The following is an 18,437-nucleotide window of genomic DNA, read 5'->3' as shown; positions in this document are numbered from 1 at the left end:
TAGTCTGTTAATTAGTTCAGTTCTCCACTTGTTTGTATCCTAGGTTACTGATTTGATTAGTGTCCTCAGTTCAGGTGTGTCTAGTTAATTAGTCTCGGCTAGTCTTCTGTTCTCCATAGCTGTGTCTCATTTCATTTCATTTCATTTCGAAGGCTGCATCCTCAAGAGGACGAATCCTGTGAAGGATGCGGTATGTGGAGTGTCCTTAACCTGAATTAAACGAGACGTCCTTCGTAGGACACACAGGCAGGAAAGGAAACAGGAAGTATATCGTTGCTATGCCAATACGTTCATGGCAGCCTCGTTGCGCTCTCAGCAAATGAATGAAAATTATTAATACATTTGTAAAGTAATTTGAAAAGAAAATGTATTTACTTGTTTTATTTTGCTTGAGGAGCTGGCTTATGTACAACAGATATCTGTTACAGAGACAAAGGAGAAGGATATTAAGAAGAACAAAGTTTAAAACAAAAACAAGCATGAAACTACTTATTTAAACACATCTTCGCTTGTATGTACATTTACAGACACTGCCATTTATTTTTTTTCGAATAAATGACGGTTGTTAACAGTGACGCAAAGAATTGTGGGCTATCTGCAGCAGCAAAGGATACACCTCATGCATCCTCCGAATTCCTGTGAAAGAAGGAAGCATTTGAAGGTCACGTTCGGAGTGTCCTACTTACTTTTCTGAAACGATACAGCCTCAATGACGTATGCAACCTTCGAATGTGACCTCCGGAGGACGCAGCCTTCGAAATGAGACACAGCACATGTGTATGTAAACCCTCTGGTTCTGTCTGTTCCTGGTCTAGCTTTATGTCAAGTTTCTCCTGGTTTATTCTCCTGTTTATTGTTTGAATTACTTTATCTTCTGGAGACTTTTTAATATCACCTTCATCGTGCGCTTTATTACAGCTACCAAGCCTGACACACAATAGCTGCGTTTCCAACGCAGGAACTTTACCCAGGAACTAGGAGCTTTGGGGTGGTACTCAGTGTGTTTCGACCGCAGGAACCTGGGTCTAAATGAAGTTCCAGGTAAAAAAAAAAGCTAGTGTCTTGGATACTCTGCCAAAAACTAAAACATCTATTGATTATCATCTCTATCGCAGTCACGCTCACGTAACATTGCAGTTCTTCATCACCATGAAAGTTTATTATTTGCATGCGTTTTAAAGCCATACTAAACTTCTGATATATGGTTTTCTAAAATCACACATCTGTAACACACGCACAGAAAACTGGATGTCAGACGGAGCGTCCTGTGAGTATAAACTAATTTCTCTTTCACGTCTTATTGCACTTCAACTGTCAAATACACACAAGGTTATGTCAAAAACACACAAAACACAGTCTTGTGAACATAAACAGCAAGTTACGAAATCGCATGTGTATATTAGATCTGTGTATTAAAGTGAAAGCAGCGTAATATACTACTGCTATATATGCTGTTAATATGAAACAACAAAAGAAAAAACAGAAAATCACTCAATGCTCTTTACTGAATAACTTACTGAAAAAAAGGGCCTTAGAAGAAAAGACTCTACAGTATACAGAACCCTAGGGTTCTTGACTAAATTTTAAAGAATCCTTTATGACAAAAAGGTTCTACTGTTTATAAGGAGAAATGCCTTAAATGACTGCATAACACATTCATGTTTAATGTTTTTTTTCCAATTCTATTTCTATTTTCTAGTGATAAAGTATATTTAGATTGAAAATTAATTAAAACTAAATTATTTAAAACTAAATCCATAAATTAATCATATGAAGCACCTCACAGAACCTTTTAAGGTTCTATATATATAACCTTTTCTTTTAAGAATGTGAAGAATAAAGAAAGTCATACAGGTTTAGAACGACTTAAGTAAATAAATTGTCATTTTTGGTTGAACTATCCCTTTAAAGAAGAGTTCTCCAAATATGAACTCACAGACACTGTAAGAAATCTATCCAGTCCTATGGCATCTCTTTCTCCATAAATATCAACTGATATAGCTGTATTTACATCCACTCTCGCTAATAGGACAGATTGTTAGGGTGCTCGACAAAGTGTATCATAAAAACACAGAGGTGCTGCTCTTGGTGCTTCACGATAAATGGAAAGTTTTCCAGTGATTGCGCGATCACGGCTAATTCAGAAGGTGCCATTATCCGAATTGAGCGATTGTTTCTTGATTATTCATGACCTTCTCCTCTACGAGGCCCTTCCCTGCAGCTGGTTTGCTGAATTAATGTTTCAAGGAGCACATGGTCTATCTCATAAGCCCTTATCAGCCAAATCTGGTAAAGATAGATTTGTAAGGAAGGAATTCATTTGTCCCTTGAGGCCCGTGCGCATCTCCCTGCAATCCATTTAATGATGGCCAAATGACGAGCATAATTGCTCATTAGTCTCTGCGGGCCCTTGTGCGGACCACCTTACATGTGCATCAAAAGTGAGTAGGGCACATACAAGCACACATTCAGGAAAGAACTAGCAAGCAAGCTGGCAAGAGAAAGAGGCTGTTTCCTGATGGGAAGTGTGGAGGGAGCTAATGCTGCAGAACAGCTGATTAGGCCTCTTTACCAGGTCAGCTGTACATCTCTCCCCTCGGCCCAGGGCTGGGCGCAGAGCTGAATTATAGGGGGTAAACAGTGTAGACGGCTCGGGCTGATAGGAGTAGACGTCCTTGGTCAGCTGCCCTGGTCTGGTCTGTCTTTCTTCATTTCCTCTCTATCAGCTACTGTGAAGAGATCTGACTATGAGGAGACCCCGGCAGGCTTACCACTGACCCTGCATAATTCTCTCTTTCACACACACGCACAAACGAAAATGTACACAGCACATAAAAGGCCAGTCAGCACTCTCAGTGGAAAGGACACTCCAAAATGAGGCTGTTTTATGCAGAGGGAGATCACAGCGCATGAATAAATAAAGAATGGCAGATGGTTACACACATACACACACACACACCCATACACCAGCAAACATTTGATTAATTTTATGCTCTGTACTTTCCATTAACTTCTATTGTTTTTAAATTGAGCTAATTGCATTTTATTGCCTAACCTTTACACAAACCAGGGCTTGACATTAACACCCGCCAACCCACCAAATGAAGGTGGATTTCAGCAGTGGACTGTAACGCAGTCACTCCTACTAGCCACTTTGGCAAGTTGAATTTTATATACTATTTTTCAGTTGTAGTCTTTAAATTTTAGTCGATACTGAAATATATGAAACGCTGTGCTTTCTCGCTCTCTCATCTCTCTGACAGCGAGTTAAGACAAACCTGCCTCCCCTCACTCATTTGTTTCATTTGCTCCAGATGAATATTGTTGGTGTTACAGGGTTTGAATTTCAGTGTGGGATTGTGCATAATTTTACTCATTCCTGCAGATTTTGTGCTCACACCCAAAGCCACCTCTCAGTACTAAATTGAGTTCTTTTTCGCTGCTTATTGCGCTTAAACAGTCAAATACACAAAATAATGTCAAAATGCCGGTCTTGGCAAGTATATGGCAGTTTTCTCCCATGTCAAAATTGTGGCCAGTGAAAATGTTGAGTGCCTAATAACTTTGTAAAACCACTAGCCACAGTGGCAGGTGAGCAAACAAGTTAGTGTCAAGCCCTGACACAAACCTATTTTCTTTTTTAGATTCGAATAAAGACATTATTTTGTCATTTTAATATGGCATTTTTATCATACTGTAGGCTGTTGGTTAATAATTTAAAGTTTTACTATTCTTGTGTGGACATTTGGTCCTTGCATAGAAAAACCTGAAGGTGCGGTCACATTTACAATAAAAAAGCCATTTCAATAAGAATCCATGCGATCTGGAATTTCCCTACGCAGATTTCACAACAGATTGTTTGTCAGGAGAATTTGCCACATTGACCTACACTTGGTTTAACCTACACTACTGACAATAGACAATTTTTGCTATTGTGACCGTATATCTTTACTCTAAGGCTGGGAGAAAATATATATAGATTTTCACATTTTTTATTAATTAAATACATTATGTGTAGCCTGATTGCTGAAACTAACAACTGAAATTGAACTTTTTTTAGCAAATCAAAAACTCATCACAAACAAATGATTCTTATGAGCCATTTCTTTTTTTTTAGCACAAACAGTGTAGTCTGAATCACAAACCAATGACTCTGAGGCAGTTCTTTGTAGTGAATCAAAAACAAAACCAGCACAAATCGCAAAATGTTAATTTATTTTAGTAAGCAGTTAAAAAAAAGACTAGTTACCAGTTTAATTCAGTCTAAAACACTGCTTTGTATATTTTACAGAATTAGTAGAGAGTGAATTTCTATCATATGCAAGCAAAATGAACATTTTTCCTAAAATATACCAAAATGAATAAGAGTTAAGAGCATGCCAATCGGAATTAAATTTAATAGGGAATTCTGTAGCTACCTGACCCACGTTATACTATACATGCACTGTATATAATATACATATGATTTTTATTAGGCATCCCTGTATTAGCTCACTCTAAGATAACAAATACCACGGTAAATACCACAAAACAAGGTTTATTGTCAGTGGTAACCAACATATCAGTTTGGTGACAAGATGCATGTGACTTTTCTTTCTGTCCCCTACCAGCAACCTGAAATGATTAAAAAACAAATTACACAGGCGAGTGGCATGGCAGCCCATTCATCAGTGTCATGTGAGGCTGGGCCTCGTGGGGCTGCTGAGAAGTCTTCGAGAGCTCCACAGAAATACAACTGCTAGGTGATGCTGACCAAGTCTTTATACGGTCTACTTATGCAAAATCACCCAAAGATGGTCTTGTTCATTTCCTTCCTTTTTTTCCTCTTACTGTCACTCTCTTCCATCTTGTCTCGGGTCCCACCTGAGCCCAGCTCACAGCCTGTTACCTTGTGTCCTCTGCTTTACCTCTGAACACCAGCCAATGTTTGCTTTCCGTGCGTACGACTTCAATAGCCTCTTTAACAATGTCTCCTGCTGTTTACAAACCGTGAAAAAACCTTCCCTTTCTGCAGTTATCTTTGACAAAAAAAAAAAAAAAAGTCTTCTCTGTAATTCCTTCCTGCTGGTTAATGCTCCAAAATTTAAATGCCGGAGCAAATAATTGAAAGAGAAACTGGTCTTCCTAATTACAGTTGGACCAGCAAAGACTTTAGTGTTTGAAAGAGCTATAAACAGTATCATGTGTGATTCAGCAGTATGGCCTGTTTTCAAAAACCTGGTCCAAAAAGATAGCGATTGTGTTTTATATGCTTAAGAAAAAAAATGCTAATAAAAAACACTAATCTCTTTTGTTGTTTTATTGTGGCTATTTATTTTTTTGCTGATCACAATGCTACAACATGTCAAAGTTAAACTTGCAGTAAACGGCCTCTTTTTTTGGAATGACACATAAATATCCTTACTACCAATCCGATACCACTGAAATATGTGTCCTGAGAAATATCATAATATTGTTTCTGTTACACCACTACACTTTGTAAACTACACTGAAAAAAAGAGCCCTTCAAGTTTCAGCCAATTGGAAGATTTGGAGGCAGATCTTTGCCAATGGTGTATGCTTGTGAGGTTATTTGGTTGAATAATGAAAGGCGAGGGCAATGTTTAGGAAACCAGTAATTATCGCTTACAGCAGGTTTAACATGACAGGTAGTAGCATACTTTGTTAAATTAACACTTTTAGGGGCTGTACATACATGACACGCTCTTGTGTTTAATAAAAGCTAGATGAAGCGTAACGTGAACAGTCTCCAGATGCGTTTACAACTATTCTTAATGGGATAGTTCTTCCATACTGTCATTATTTACTCAACTTTATGTTGTTACAAAACTTTCTTTCTCCTGCAGAACACAAAAGATACTTTGAAGATTGTTACAACTATTTTTGTCCATACAACGACAGTCAGTGGGGTCCAAAACAACACTGGTCCCCATTGACTTTCATTGCAAAGGGGATGTGAAGGAAAGTCATACAGGTTTGAAACAACATGATGGTTAGTAATTGATGACAGAATTGTCATTTTTGGGTGAACTATCTCTTTAACTTGACAGACCATTTAAAAAAACACGGCACTTGTGGTACAAACAGCGCGATGCATCACAATTTTTCAAAAAAAAAAAAAAAAAAAAACCCATCTGTTTAGTGCATGTTTACCTAGAAAAATTAAAAAGTGTAACTGGACACAAAAATGTATCCTGCATTGTAAAAAAGAATTGTTGTTTTAACTTAAAAAAAAAAAATTGAGTTCATTGAAATTAAAAATTTGAGTTAATACAATGAAGGCAATTGGGTTAATCAGCAGAAACTCAAACTAGTATGTTATCTGAACCACGTTAATTATCTAAATTGATTTGACAAAAGAAAAAAAGGTTGTGATAACAAATCATGAAAATGATTTTTTACAGTGTGTGCTAATGACCCTTGACTTCTCATTTCAGTACACTCTGTAAAATATTTATACTTAAAGTACAGGCTTGTAAATCCAGAGCAGAAAAAAATACTATATTAGTCTATATAATCATCTTCTTCATAAACCCTGTTAAGGCAGAAAAAAATCTTTCTTTGTAATTTTTGTGATTAATATGCAGTTAATCTAAACCCCAGGTTCCTAACGTCTTCTTCATAAGGAAGTCTATAATTACTCCTGTGAGCCGAGTCTGAGGGACCCTCATCAAATTTTCATTTTTTTGATCACATGCTCAACTCTGGTTCTGCAACACGTGTTAGGGCACATCATCTATGCCATGTGTTTCAACAGATGTGTCAAGAATGCGTCAATGCATTCGTTAAAAACAATGTTTATCGAGAACTTTACACAGGAACATCAGATATGCCAATGTGCACTTTCTGATCTCCAGAGATTGTTCAATAAAACCAGATCTCTCAGGCACACTGGTCTCGTTGGCACACCTCTTTCATTTAAACGCAGCACAAAGGCCGAATCCCTGGGTGACTGTCAAACACAGATGAAAACGTTCTTCACTCTGCAAAGCGGAGTTATTGCCTGCACAAATCACAAAGCAACAATCCCTTTACTGCTCACCTGTACGGCAGTCACCAATAGAGAGAATACATCTAGTAATTAGAGCAAAATGGCTTTGCTCCTTTCCTTTCATTATTGCAATTAACCTACTGAACCTGATCTCTAACGGATAGGGGAAGGATGTTGTATCAAATTACAGGGATGTTTCATATCAGCGTTAGCTCTTGCTCTTCCTGCATGATAATGAGGATTAGATTGAAATAGACATGTGATGTCTGAAAAGTGAAGTTTCTGAAAAGAGCGAACCAAAAACTGCACTAGATGAAGCTGCAGATGGAGGAAATGGACCACTTGATAGAAAATGGTAGAAATCTCTAGAACACATGGTTGCAGTTTTTTTTTTCAAATTAAATTAAAGCTAGCTAAAGATGCTAAATGATAGCATTGTTGTAAGATTTTATTGCTTATTCATAAAATATATTAATAAAACAAACAGTTTTTGGCCTTTTGACATTCTCCATCCAAGTACATAGACATTAGTTTACTCTAAAATAGTGGTTGGTTTCCAGGACAATATTCAAAGTCACTCATATCTAAGCTGATGTTAGCTGTTGCGTCTTTTAACTTGAGTCAGTTTAATATGTTACATCTTTATTTATTACACTTTTGACTGAACCAAGCGTGCCACACGAGTCCTGAAAAGTGAAGCCAAAGCATCTCGATCGCCCCAAGGTGGCTGGATACAGTATAGGTCATAAACCCCGCCCTCTCCATGTATTCCAGTGGGATGTGAGGCAAACAAATTATTTAAAGTTAAATTATTTAAAGTTATTTGATGCTATAAAAACAGGGGTGAGACGTCATGATTGACAGCTGAGGTTGACAGCTTCTCTGAGTAAAGTAGTCACTGAGGCGCCCACGGACTTTTTTCTGGATCTTCGCAAGGTGACTGGAGCTTTAACTTTAATTTCTACATTTCCATGACTGTTTATTTCACACCGAAATAATGAGTTGTTCTGAGTTTGGGCAGGACCTTGATATCACGGCTCCACTTCGTGCTCACTACTGCGCAGACTCGGGTTTCAAGTTCACTATGCGCAGACTCTAGACTCAAGATGTCAGCGCCATATTGGATTGTATCTTAAGACGCTAAATAATGACAGTGTTGTCTGATTTTATTGCTGATTTATGCAATATATTACTGAAACATACTGACAAACAGTTCTGGAGATTTTAGTCAGTCTCCATTCAAGTGCATAGACCTAACTGCCTTCTAGAAAACGCATTAGCAAATGTTTTGCTTGATTGTAGCTTGTTAAATGATGGCATTGCTGTCAGATTTTATTGCTGATTTACAAAATATATTACTGAAACATACTCATCACAACTTTTGGAGTTGAGTCCATGTCTGACACGCACTAGGAACTTTTTTCAGCATTACTGCAGCTTAAGATGCTGAATGATATCTAAATGTTGTCAGATTTTATTGCTGATTTGAAATATATTAAACATACTCTTAACCAACAGTTTTGAAGATTTTGTCCTTTTACCATCAGATAGGATCTGTACTTGTAAGCCTAACACCTAAAGAAAATAGCTGTAGTTGCCAAGATCTCCAGTTGGCCTCACCCCCGTTTGAAAGGACAAACTCATATGACTTTAGTTTTTTATTTTATTTTGAAGAACGCTGGAAACCTAACAACATTTGAACAAATGAACTTTCATTGTATTAAAACAAGACATTTCCAAATAAATATTTTCATGTTCCACAGAAGAATTTAGGTCATACAAGTTTGGAACGAGAGTGAGTAAATAACAAAAAGTCTTTTTTTTTGGGGTGGAATATCCCTTTAAAAGTGATAGCAAAGCACTTGGCACTTGATGAATAACTGCGCTAGAGAAGTGCACTTTAGAAAAGGTTTGTATGTATGCTGTCACAACTAATGATTGATTTATCAAATTGATTTACAAGCAGCAGGTGAGCATGATTTACAGCTTTTTTGGACACTGTGAAGTCATAATTTGCATTCACTGCGAGAGAAACACTGCAGTTGCTGTAATGTACAGAAACAATATATCTGAGCCGAGATCTCATGGGGACTTGAATTATTTCCATGACAGATGGATTCAGGTGAGATGACAGAGATGTAAAGCCATGTGTGGGTGTGATGTTTTGGTCTCGGCTTGCAGCTCGATCAGAAATTGCCTTTGAAAAATGCCCCGCCCCCAGCACAGTCATAAATTGGACTCGCTTATCTGCTAACCGATTCCATCTCTTAAAGTGCCCAAGGACTCCTCCACATCTAAAGAGGCCATCTATCCATCCATCCATCTGGTTCTTTCCTGGGCATGTTTAAAACTGGAGGCAAGGTAATTTGGTGGCCATCTTGGTAAGGGCTCCAGGGAGCTACTTTCTAGGTAAAATGAGCAGTAAAATTTGACAACAATTTCATATATTTCACTTCATTCAATTTTGTTCATGAAATATTTATCCATCATTGTTTTTTTTGTTTTTTTTTCCAAATTAATGTGTTCTTGAAATCTTTAATCAAAATAACTTTCCCTCCCTCTTGCAGCGACATCTCTTCTCTTCTCTGATGAGATTTTTACTGGCATGAGGGCTGGACAACCTGTCACTCACATGAGATCACAGCAATAGCAAACCACAACCATCCAATCAATTCCCCATGGACAAAATCAAGTATTGCCCTACATTTTTTCTTGTTCAAGTATCCATTTCACTTAGATATACATCACAATAGGGAAGAAAAGACTATCGCAACTTCTGTTTCTGGTTCAGTTAATGTGCTTGCTCTGGTTAACAAACTATATTGGTTATTTTAACTGAAAGGCAAGACATCCATTCCTGTTGCTGCCATAATGAGTGATATGATTTCACCCATTTTTCTACGAGTGCGCCGTCTCTGGTTTGGCACCTGTTGAACATGCACCTTGCTGGTGTAAAAGACACTTTGTAACATGGCAGAAATAACCAAAGAAGCCCATCTCACCACCATACAAAGGGTTTCAACAATTTCTCCATGTACCTGCATCACTAAGTGCTTCATTACTCCCCAGAGCGTGGCCAGAGCAGAAGCTGAAAAGCTCTCTCTGAGTCATTTACTGATTACTGGGTTTGTGATGGATGTAGTGTGCTTTTGACAGGCCTTTTTCACACTGTGATAATGGCGTAATGAAACACTAGCATACGGATGGGAGGACGGTACGGTGTTGGTGTGTTGGACGCATGAACGATGGCGGCAGGAGAGACTAAATAAGTGAAGGAAAGCAGTGTGGGGAAATGAAGTGGCTTCTTTAAATTAGGTTGGAGTGTGCTGAAGTGTGTCGGTTTGTTCCACGCTGAGTGGCTGCTTTTAAAGCGCTCTGAACTTAAAGCCATAGCGGATGAAAAAGTTTTGAAAAATCCATCCTGGTTTGTTATTTCTAGCACATATCAGCGTGAAACAGAAAGATTGAAACGGAAACATCAAAGATACTGTTTATAGGATACTTGAATCAACTGGGGAAAAAAATCAGTGCAAGTGCCGCACCACCTTACATTCAGTTTCAGTGTGGTTTTAACATGGAAGTTTGAAATACACTAATTATATTTTGTGCAATTTTATGCAATAAAAAGCAAATATGTGTTAAACAAAAATACAATATTGTGTTAAAGCCAGATTTAAAATAATATTAATATTTACAATTATAAATTCATTAAATTAAATTAAATATTAATAGAAATTAAAAGTATATGACCCTTATTTATTGGTTAATACATTTATAATAACACATTTTGATAATATAGCTAAGGTTAGTAAGATTTTTTTTTTTTTTTTAAAGAAATTAATACTTATATTAAGAAGCATTTAACTGATCAAAAGTGACAGGAAAGATATGTTAAAAAATATTTCTATATATATTTCTAATCCAAATAAATTCTGTTGTTTTCAACTTTCTATTCATCAATGAATCCTGGGAGAAAACGTATCATGGTTTCCACAGAAATTTTAAGCAGCACATTACAACATTGATAATTCACTGTGATAGAGATGCATTTATTACTATATTTCTCAGCAGATTTTCAAAGACACCCCTCTGGAGCATCACCATGCAACTTGTGTTTCACTGTGATTCATCACTCCACACACAACTTCCCATATTCTGCCAAGAACTTCATTCTGTCTTTGATGTTTTTCTAAGAGAGCAATGACTTTTTACGTTAAATTTAGCTAATTTCCTGACCAATAGTTTGTGGTTAAAGGATTAGCTCACTTTCAAATGAAAAATACCCCAAGCTTTACTCACCCTCAAGCCATCCTAGGTGTATATGACTTTCTTCTTTCTGATGAACACAATCGGAGAAATATTAATAAATATCCTGACACATCCGAGCTTTATAATGGCAGTGAACGGGACCCATGAGTATGAGCTGAAGAAAGTGCTTCCATCCACATCCATCCATCATAAACGTGTACTATACACGGCTACGGGGGGTTAATAAAGGCCTTCTGAAGCGAATTGATGCGTTTGTGTAAAAAAAATATCCATACCTAACAAGTAAAATATCTAGCTTCTGCCAGACCGCCTTCCATATTCAACGTACGAAGAAAGTGTAAAACTCTTGCAGTTCAAAAAGCTTACGCTACATCCTATGCCTTCCCCATTCGACTTACAGAAAAATTGTAACTGACGCGATGCCAGTTTACCCTTCGTAACTTCAGTACGGAAGGCGGTCTGGCGGAAGCTACATATTTTACTTCATAACTTGTTTAAATATGGACAAACGCATCGCTTCGCTTTAGAAGGCCTTTATTAACCCCCGGGAGCCATGTGGAATATGTTTATGATGGATGGATGTGGATGGAGACACTTTCTTTAGCTCATACTCGTGGTTCACTGCCATTATAAAGCTTGGATGCATCTGGATATTTATTAATATTTCTCCAAATATGTTCATCAGAAAGAAGAAAGTCATATACACCTAGGATGGCTTGAGGGTGAGTAAAGCTTGGGCTAATTTTCATTTGAAAGTGAACTAATCCTTTAAGACAATTAAAAGCTTAGTGTTTAGGCATTTTGGCCTTGGCCCATTTTTTTTGCCTAATATATATATACACACACATATATATAATGTATAATAGTATTTTAATGCTGGAGGACAAATGAAAAAGTTTCTTTACTTTATAGGCATGTGCTTGAAGAACTTCATTAGAGAGCATAAACCATAAATTCTCTCACCAAGGAAGTCAGGATGTAGGTGTAGTACACTGACAGCATCCCCAACTCTGAGGCCTGGAGAAGAGAGAAAAGAGAGTTACATTAAACATTATTGACAATGCTAGGCTAATTTAAACAGTTACATAGACTGAATCTACACACGTCATTGCCACCATTGAGAAGCAAAAGGCAAGGTTCACTGCTTTGTAAAACCTGTTCAGAGTTGGATGAAAGCTAACAAAAGACTGACAACATTCCCGCTCTGACTGTCAATGCCATTCTATTTATCAATTCTCCACTGTCTCCAAGGAAACCAAGCAGCAAATACAATATGTCAATCAAATGTCAGGGGTGAAAACACTTTCAACAATTATTTCTATGGAAACGGAGAGAAAACTGAGTAAAAGGGACAGTTTAGAGTACAATAAATGCATTTGAGCGGTGGGGGGTGTTTGTCTTCTTTCTGGCAGAGTAAAATGTTAAATAATGAATTAAAAACATATTGATCAAAAATAACCTGCAGTGAAATATCACATTTCCTAGAATAAAAGGAACACTAAAGTAACAAATAAGTTTTCCAAAACTGCTCTTGCAGATCTTTTCATTAACCTTGCAGCCATAATCAATAACCTCAACCCTTACAGAGAATACAGAGATTTCTTTTTAGTTATTGGGCACTTCAGAATAGAAATGAGTCACAATGATTGGCTAGTCCACTAGTCACTCAACAACAGTCAGTAAGTCAGATACATATTTTATTATTATTACTACTACACTGGATGGATGACTGTTGAGATACATCTTGCATCCCATCTTGCTTAGTATTTTTTTGAAAGAAAGAAAGAAAGAAAGAAAGAGAAAGAAAGAAAAGAATACTGTACTTTTCTTTGGCAAGGATCAATTAAATTGCTCAAAAGTGACAGTAAAGACATTTATAATGTTACAAAAGTTTTCTATTCGAAATAAAAGCTGAACTTTCTATTGATCAAAGAATCCTGAGAAAAAAAGAAAAAAAAAAAAACCCTGGCAGCAAAACTGTTTTCAACATTGATAATAATAAGAAATATTTGAGCACCAAATCAGCATATGACATGTGACACCGATGACTGAAGTAATGTTGCTGAAAATTCAACTTTGCCATCACAGGAATAAATTACATTTTAAAATATATTAAAATAGAAAACAGTCATTTTAAATTGTAACAATATTTCACAATATTACTGTTTTTATGCATAAATGCAGCCTTGTGAGCATGAGACTTTTAAAAACATTTAAAAATCTTACTTTTGAAAAGTAGTGTACATGGCGCCCTTAAGGCTGATAAATTGACTAGTCATTCAGGTAACCCAATGAACAGTTTTTCTAGACTTTGAAAATAAGCAGTTTTGCTCATCCCTACTTCAAAATGTGCCCTCTACACTTTTTGTTTGAACATTATTAATGGTACAGCCCCAAAGTTGTGTTCTTTCCGACCTGTGTGACATGTACAACTTATGTGGCAGAGCATAATTTGTAGGCGCCTCAGATCTGCTGACGGTGGCGGAAGTACCAGGTCTGAACTTCCCAAACTCCCGGCTTTGTTCCTACATTTTAGAGCATATAAGTCATGCTAGCACAGCACTCCTGGGCACCTGTTCTCTTGTGATTGCAATATGGTTCGAAACAGCATCTGTATTAAGGTACTTATACCCTGTCTGGTACACACCCAGACTCCCTGCCTAGCTTCCCATAATGCCCATGCGCATTTCATTTGACCAGTGTTGTGTTGAAAATAGAGAGAGAGGGAGAAAATGGACTACAGGAGCGGAGAGTTTTTCCAGGTTATGATAATTTTGTCCTTGCGTAAAGTATTTTATAATGAAAGATTTTCCCTGCAATTGCCCATGTAATTGAATCCTGTAACTCAAGCTGGTGTGTGAGCCATGCTGTGAACATTGGCAAACAGCTCTAGCATGCTTTCCCTACACTCGCTACTCACAAGCTGAACGAGTGCCAACTTTTCACAGCTCTGCAGCATGCTTGCTCCAAATAGATCCAGAGAGAGAGAGGAACAGAGAGACATGAAGAAAAAGTGTGAGTGGATGAAACAGGTTGAAGGGGGTATGGGAAACACAGTAAGGGTGACAAACTGACAAAGAAACCACTGTGAACTGCACAACCCACCGGCGTAACATTGGTGGCGTTTGTCCCTGTGTCTCCATAGCAACAGGAAAAGCCAAGGAAAAGCCTGTGATGGTCATGAGACACTTTGATTAAAGAGCAATGGAGTGAATATGGAGAAAAAATGGTGGAGAATCATTGGCTAAAATGTCTAAAAGGTGAGAAGGCACAAGATGTCATGAGACAAGCACAGGATAACATGAGATGAGACAAGATGAGAATAAGTGAGTCAATTAGGGAAAAGAAGAAAAGAGACAGAAAGATAAAACAACACAAGCAGAGAATAAAAGGGCTGGTGGTTATTATGAGAAGTTATGATAACATTTGACCCTCCCTATAAGGTCACTGTGATTTTGCCAAGACAGACATGTTCCTCGATCAACATATTTTGTTGATCCTTGAACAGCATTTCTGTCTGAAAATGTAGTCCTAATCCTATCCCAACCCTTAAACCTAACCCTACCCATAACTTTTCCCTAAAATCAGAGGGAAATGATAGGTGAATAACATTGATGTAGAAGCACCTAACTCTGGATGTAAGCCAAAACTTGACATAAACTGTAAACCTGTCCCTCAAATCTGATTGGTTGATTGAAATGCTGTTCCAGGAACATGTCGTACTTGGTGAAATCATGCTCACCCTATCTATAAACACGAGCACTTTTACAATCTATTAAGTTGCGGTCACAAAAAAATCAGCAAAATTGAAGGAAATTCCTTTGTCTACTATCAATAGTGTAGCGATGTATGAAGCACAGCACACATAGAAGTCATTTTCAAACCAAGCAGCTTTCTTTTGGTCAAAGCGGCGAATTCACGTGTGAACCCGTTGCGAAATCTGCATGGGGAATTTCCCAATCGCGTGGATCCCTATTGAAATGACTACATTTTGCCAGAGAAAATCTGCTGTACTTTAAGAGCACTATAAGGGGCCATTCACACAGAATGTGTTTTTCACGTAAAAATGTGAGACCCTGGGCAGTGCAGTGAAAAAAACTCTATAGATGTGTGTTTTTTTTTTTTTTAAAGTTTAACTCCTTTTGACTGGAGCACTGCATTTTTTTAACATTTTGTCATGCGCAAAACACTGCAAAAGACACGTTTGTCTAGTGCACGTTTACATATATAAATCTAAGTCTCTCTTTCTGTCCAATTTCTCTCCATCGATCACCTTCACTCTCTTTTCATCAGTTCCTGCAATCAGCCTCTCCTGCAGAGCCATTAATTTCTCTTTCCTGAAAATAATGATTCATGTTTAATTATGGCTCACACTTATGCTGCAGAGGTTGGTGTGTATGTTCAATCAGTCATCTATATCAAATTCTTCAGTCATGAGGCGGTATCCATGTATGTGTATGTTCATTCGCATTGAATGTTTTAGAAAGAGATTCAGCTCATCTTACAAAAACGAGGAGCAACATTTAACTCTTACACTTAAAAGATGAACAAAGATCATGGACAAAGGGTTATGAGAATAATGCTACACTGAGAAACTAGTGGAATACTTATATAGTTTAATGGCATCATTAAATTCTTCCATCTTTATGAGCAATTGTTAATTTTATTCTGAGACTCAAGGTCATGGTCATTGACATTCAGATCTATCTCATGCAAACAGTCTTAAAAAAACTATTTTCAGCTTTTCAGCAATTACATAATGATGGCCCTTTTACCCTTGTATTTCTGCAAACTTTTCAAACCCTGGATGTATGCAGATCCAGCAATGGAGTGAGAGGGATACACAGCAAAAATCTTTTTCTTAATCAGCATTTTAGTCTTGTTTTCCAGTAAAATAATATATAAAGACCCTAAAAAGATAAATTTACTTAAGAATTGCACAAAATATTACAATATTTGTTTTTTGAGAATATATCTTCAATTTGCACCTCATTGGCAAATAAATAAAAAGAAAATAAATATTAGTAAAAATAATAAAATAACTAATTCAATTTTAAATTAATTAAATTGCTCGTTTTAGGGTTTTTTTAGACCTTTTTTTTTTTTTACACAGCAGGGACTGTTAGGCTGAGACGTACCCTTTCCAAAATAACGTGAGACATGGTGGCGTTGGCATCCACTATGATGGTGGCAGTCTTGTCATCGCGGATCTCCTTGAGAAGAGGGGTGGGATCCTGGCTGTCATCCAGCATGCGAACAGAGAGGGTTTCCTTGGAGATGAGAAACTGTCGCAGTAACACCTCCAGGTTTAATAGGCCTGTTGAAAAGGGGCACACACAAAACACTTCAGCGTCCTGACTTATGTCACTTTCTCTCACAACAAGAAATATGTCCTCCTCTCTTTTCACAGCAACTATGATACCATGGGATCAACCCTTTTAAGGAGCTAGAGTCGATTTTCTGTGCATATGAATATAATGCTATTATATTTGTCCAACAAATTTCCGCTAAATTATCTGCCAATATTTTTTTAATTGCATTCGACAACGATAACAAAGCTTTTTTTTTTTTTTTTTTTTTTTTTGCTGTACTGTATATCTGCAACTAATGTAATTAGCGAAATCATAATCACCCAAGTGTTTAATCTCGGTTGGCAATTATGAAGCCCATGGGAAAACAGGACTTGCGAAATGCACAACACTGTATCTCAACAGAACGTGACATCGGTTTATTATGATCTGACTCGTTAAATTTGAAAGGCTTTAGCTGCTGACTTCACACATAACGTTGCTCAAAGCTGTCATCTCCATTTCCTGCCGAGTTACTCAGCATATATTTGATTATCCATAAGCATTTGGTTTCTGTCTTTCGCTCACTGCACATCACACGCAATTTCACATTTAGTGCACTACATTAAACATTGTGCTACAGCATTGCTAGCTAACACATGCACTGACTTCTCCAATCAAGCTGGACAGGAACTTGTAAGGACAGCAAAACAGACACTATTTGAGTTTTTTAATATAACTGCTAACTTTCTGTACGGCTTCATGTATTTTGAATTAGGGAGGATTGGCTAACTGGGCAAAATGTGAGGAAACATGGAAGGTAAATGGGAAGATGAAAGAGTGTAGGGTTAAGTAAGCACAGCGGGTAAAGTGAGGTAAAAAAAAAGCTGCTTCCCACACAAAGACAGTGATAAAGGCTTAGCCTCCATTCATTTTGAGCAGCCAGTCATTTCCTCAGCTATCACTTTCCACTGGGCTTTTGCAAAGCGCCAAGTTAAATTATCTTTAAAGCACACACACATCATGGACATGCTACAGCTGAAAATACACACATGCTTAAAAGCTCAGGGTAGCACAATGCAAACAGGGTTAGAAGACTATTTGCACAGTTAAATAACAGAAGTACACACACATGCACTAGAGGACAGGATTTGATTTTGGAGGTGATGCCACCTGTTTTGCTAACTTACGCTAGACTTATGCTTAAAGTCGGCATTAAACAGAAGTTGCAAAGTCTTTTCTTTGCTATTGTGAAGTATATCCAAGTGAAACGGCTTCTAGAACAAGAAAAAAATGTAGGGTGGGACTGGGATTTTGTCCATGGGCAATTGGTTGGATCATTGTGGTTCGCTATTGCTGCGATCTCATGTGAGTGACAGTTTGTCCCACCCTTGAAGCAAAACACACGATTTTGAGGGCACATGAATAAAAAAAAAAGATGTGCACAGATGAAACATTAATAATAATACATACTAGAGTTGTCAAAAGTGCCAAATTCGGTACCAATTGGTACTGAAATTTTCAGCGGACTGGTCTGCGATAGACGCCTGCTTTCAAACACTCCCGTGTGTATCTGCTCTTCACCGAGCGTCATTGATGACTATTTACAACATTTTTGAAGCATTGATCATTGAAGTCAATCACAGACATATCCAATGAGCCGTGAACACAATGGCCAATTAGAGGTGTTTACGAATCCACTCAACAGTGCTCAAAGCGTCACATTTTTACAATTTCAGTACCGATGTGGTACTGAAGTCGGTAATTTGGACAACTCTAATACATACTGTAATATTCTGTAAAAAAAAAAAAAAAAGGAATAGTCAATTTTGATTTCATGATGATTTTTCCCTGCTGAAAACAACAACAACAACGGAGAAACATCCAAA

The 18,437-nt window shown here is 37.4% G+C and overlaps 1 protein-coding gene across 4 annotated transcripts in view; it reads right to left on the bottom strand.

Annotated features, from left to right (window-relative positions):
* The window catches only part of grik4 (glutamate receptor, ionotropic, kainate 4), a 329,903-nt gene that overhangs the window by 78,933 nt on the left and 232,533 nt on the right, over positions 1–18,437 (bottom strand). For all 4 annotated transcript variants that reach the window (XM_051861113.1, XM_051861111.1, XM_051861115.1 and 1 more), the window contains 2 exons: positions 16,399–16,577; positions 12,224–12,277 (listed from right to left, as the gene is read on the bottom strand). In XM_051861113.1, coding sequence (XP_051717073.1) covers positions 12,224–12,277; positions 16,399–16,577 — 233 coding nt within the window. The remainder of the gene's footprint in view (positions 1–12,223; positions 12,278–16,398; positions 16,578–18,437) is intronic.

The sequence above is a fragment of the Ctenopharyngodon idella genome, chromosome 15 (assembly GCF_019924925.1).
Source record: "Ctenopharyngodon idella isolate HZGC_01 chromosome 15, HZGC01, whole genome shotgun sequence".
Classification (NCBI taxonomy): Eukaryota; Metazoa; Chordata; class Actinopteri; order Cypriniformes; family Xenocyprididae; genus Ctenopharyngodon; species Ctenopharyngodon idella.
This window is presented reverse-complemented; position numbering and strand designations above follow the sequence as displayed.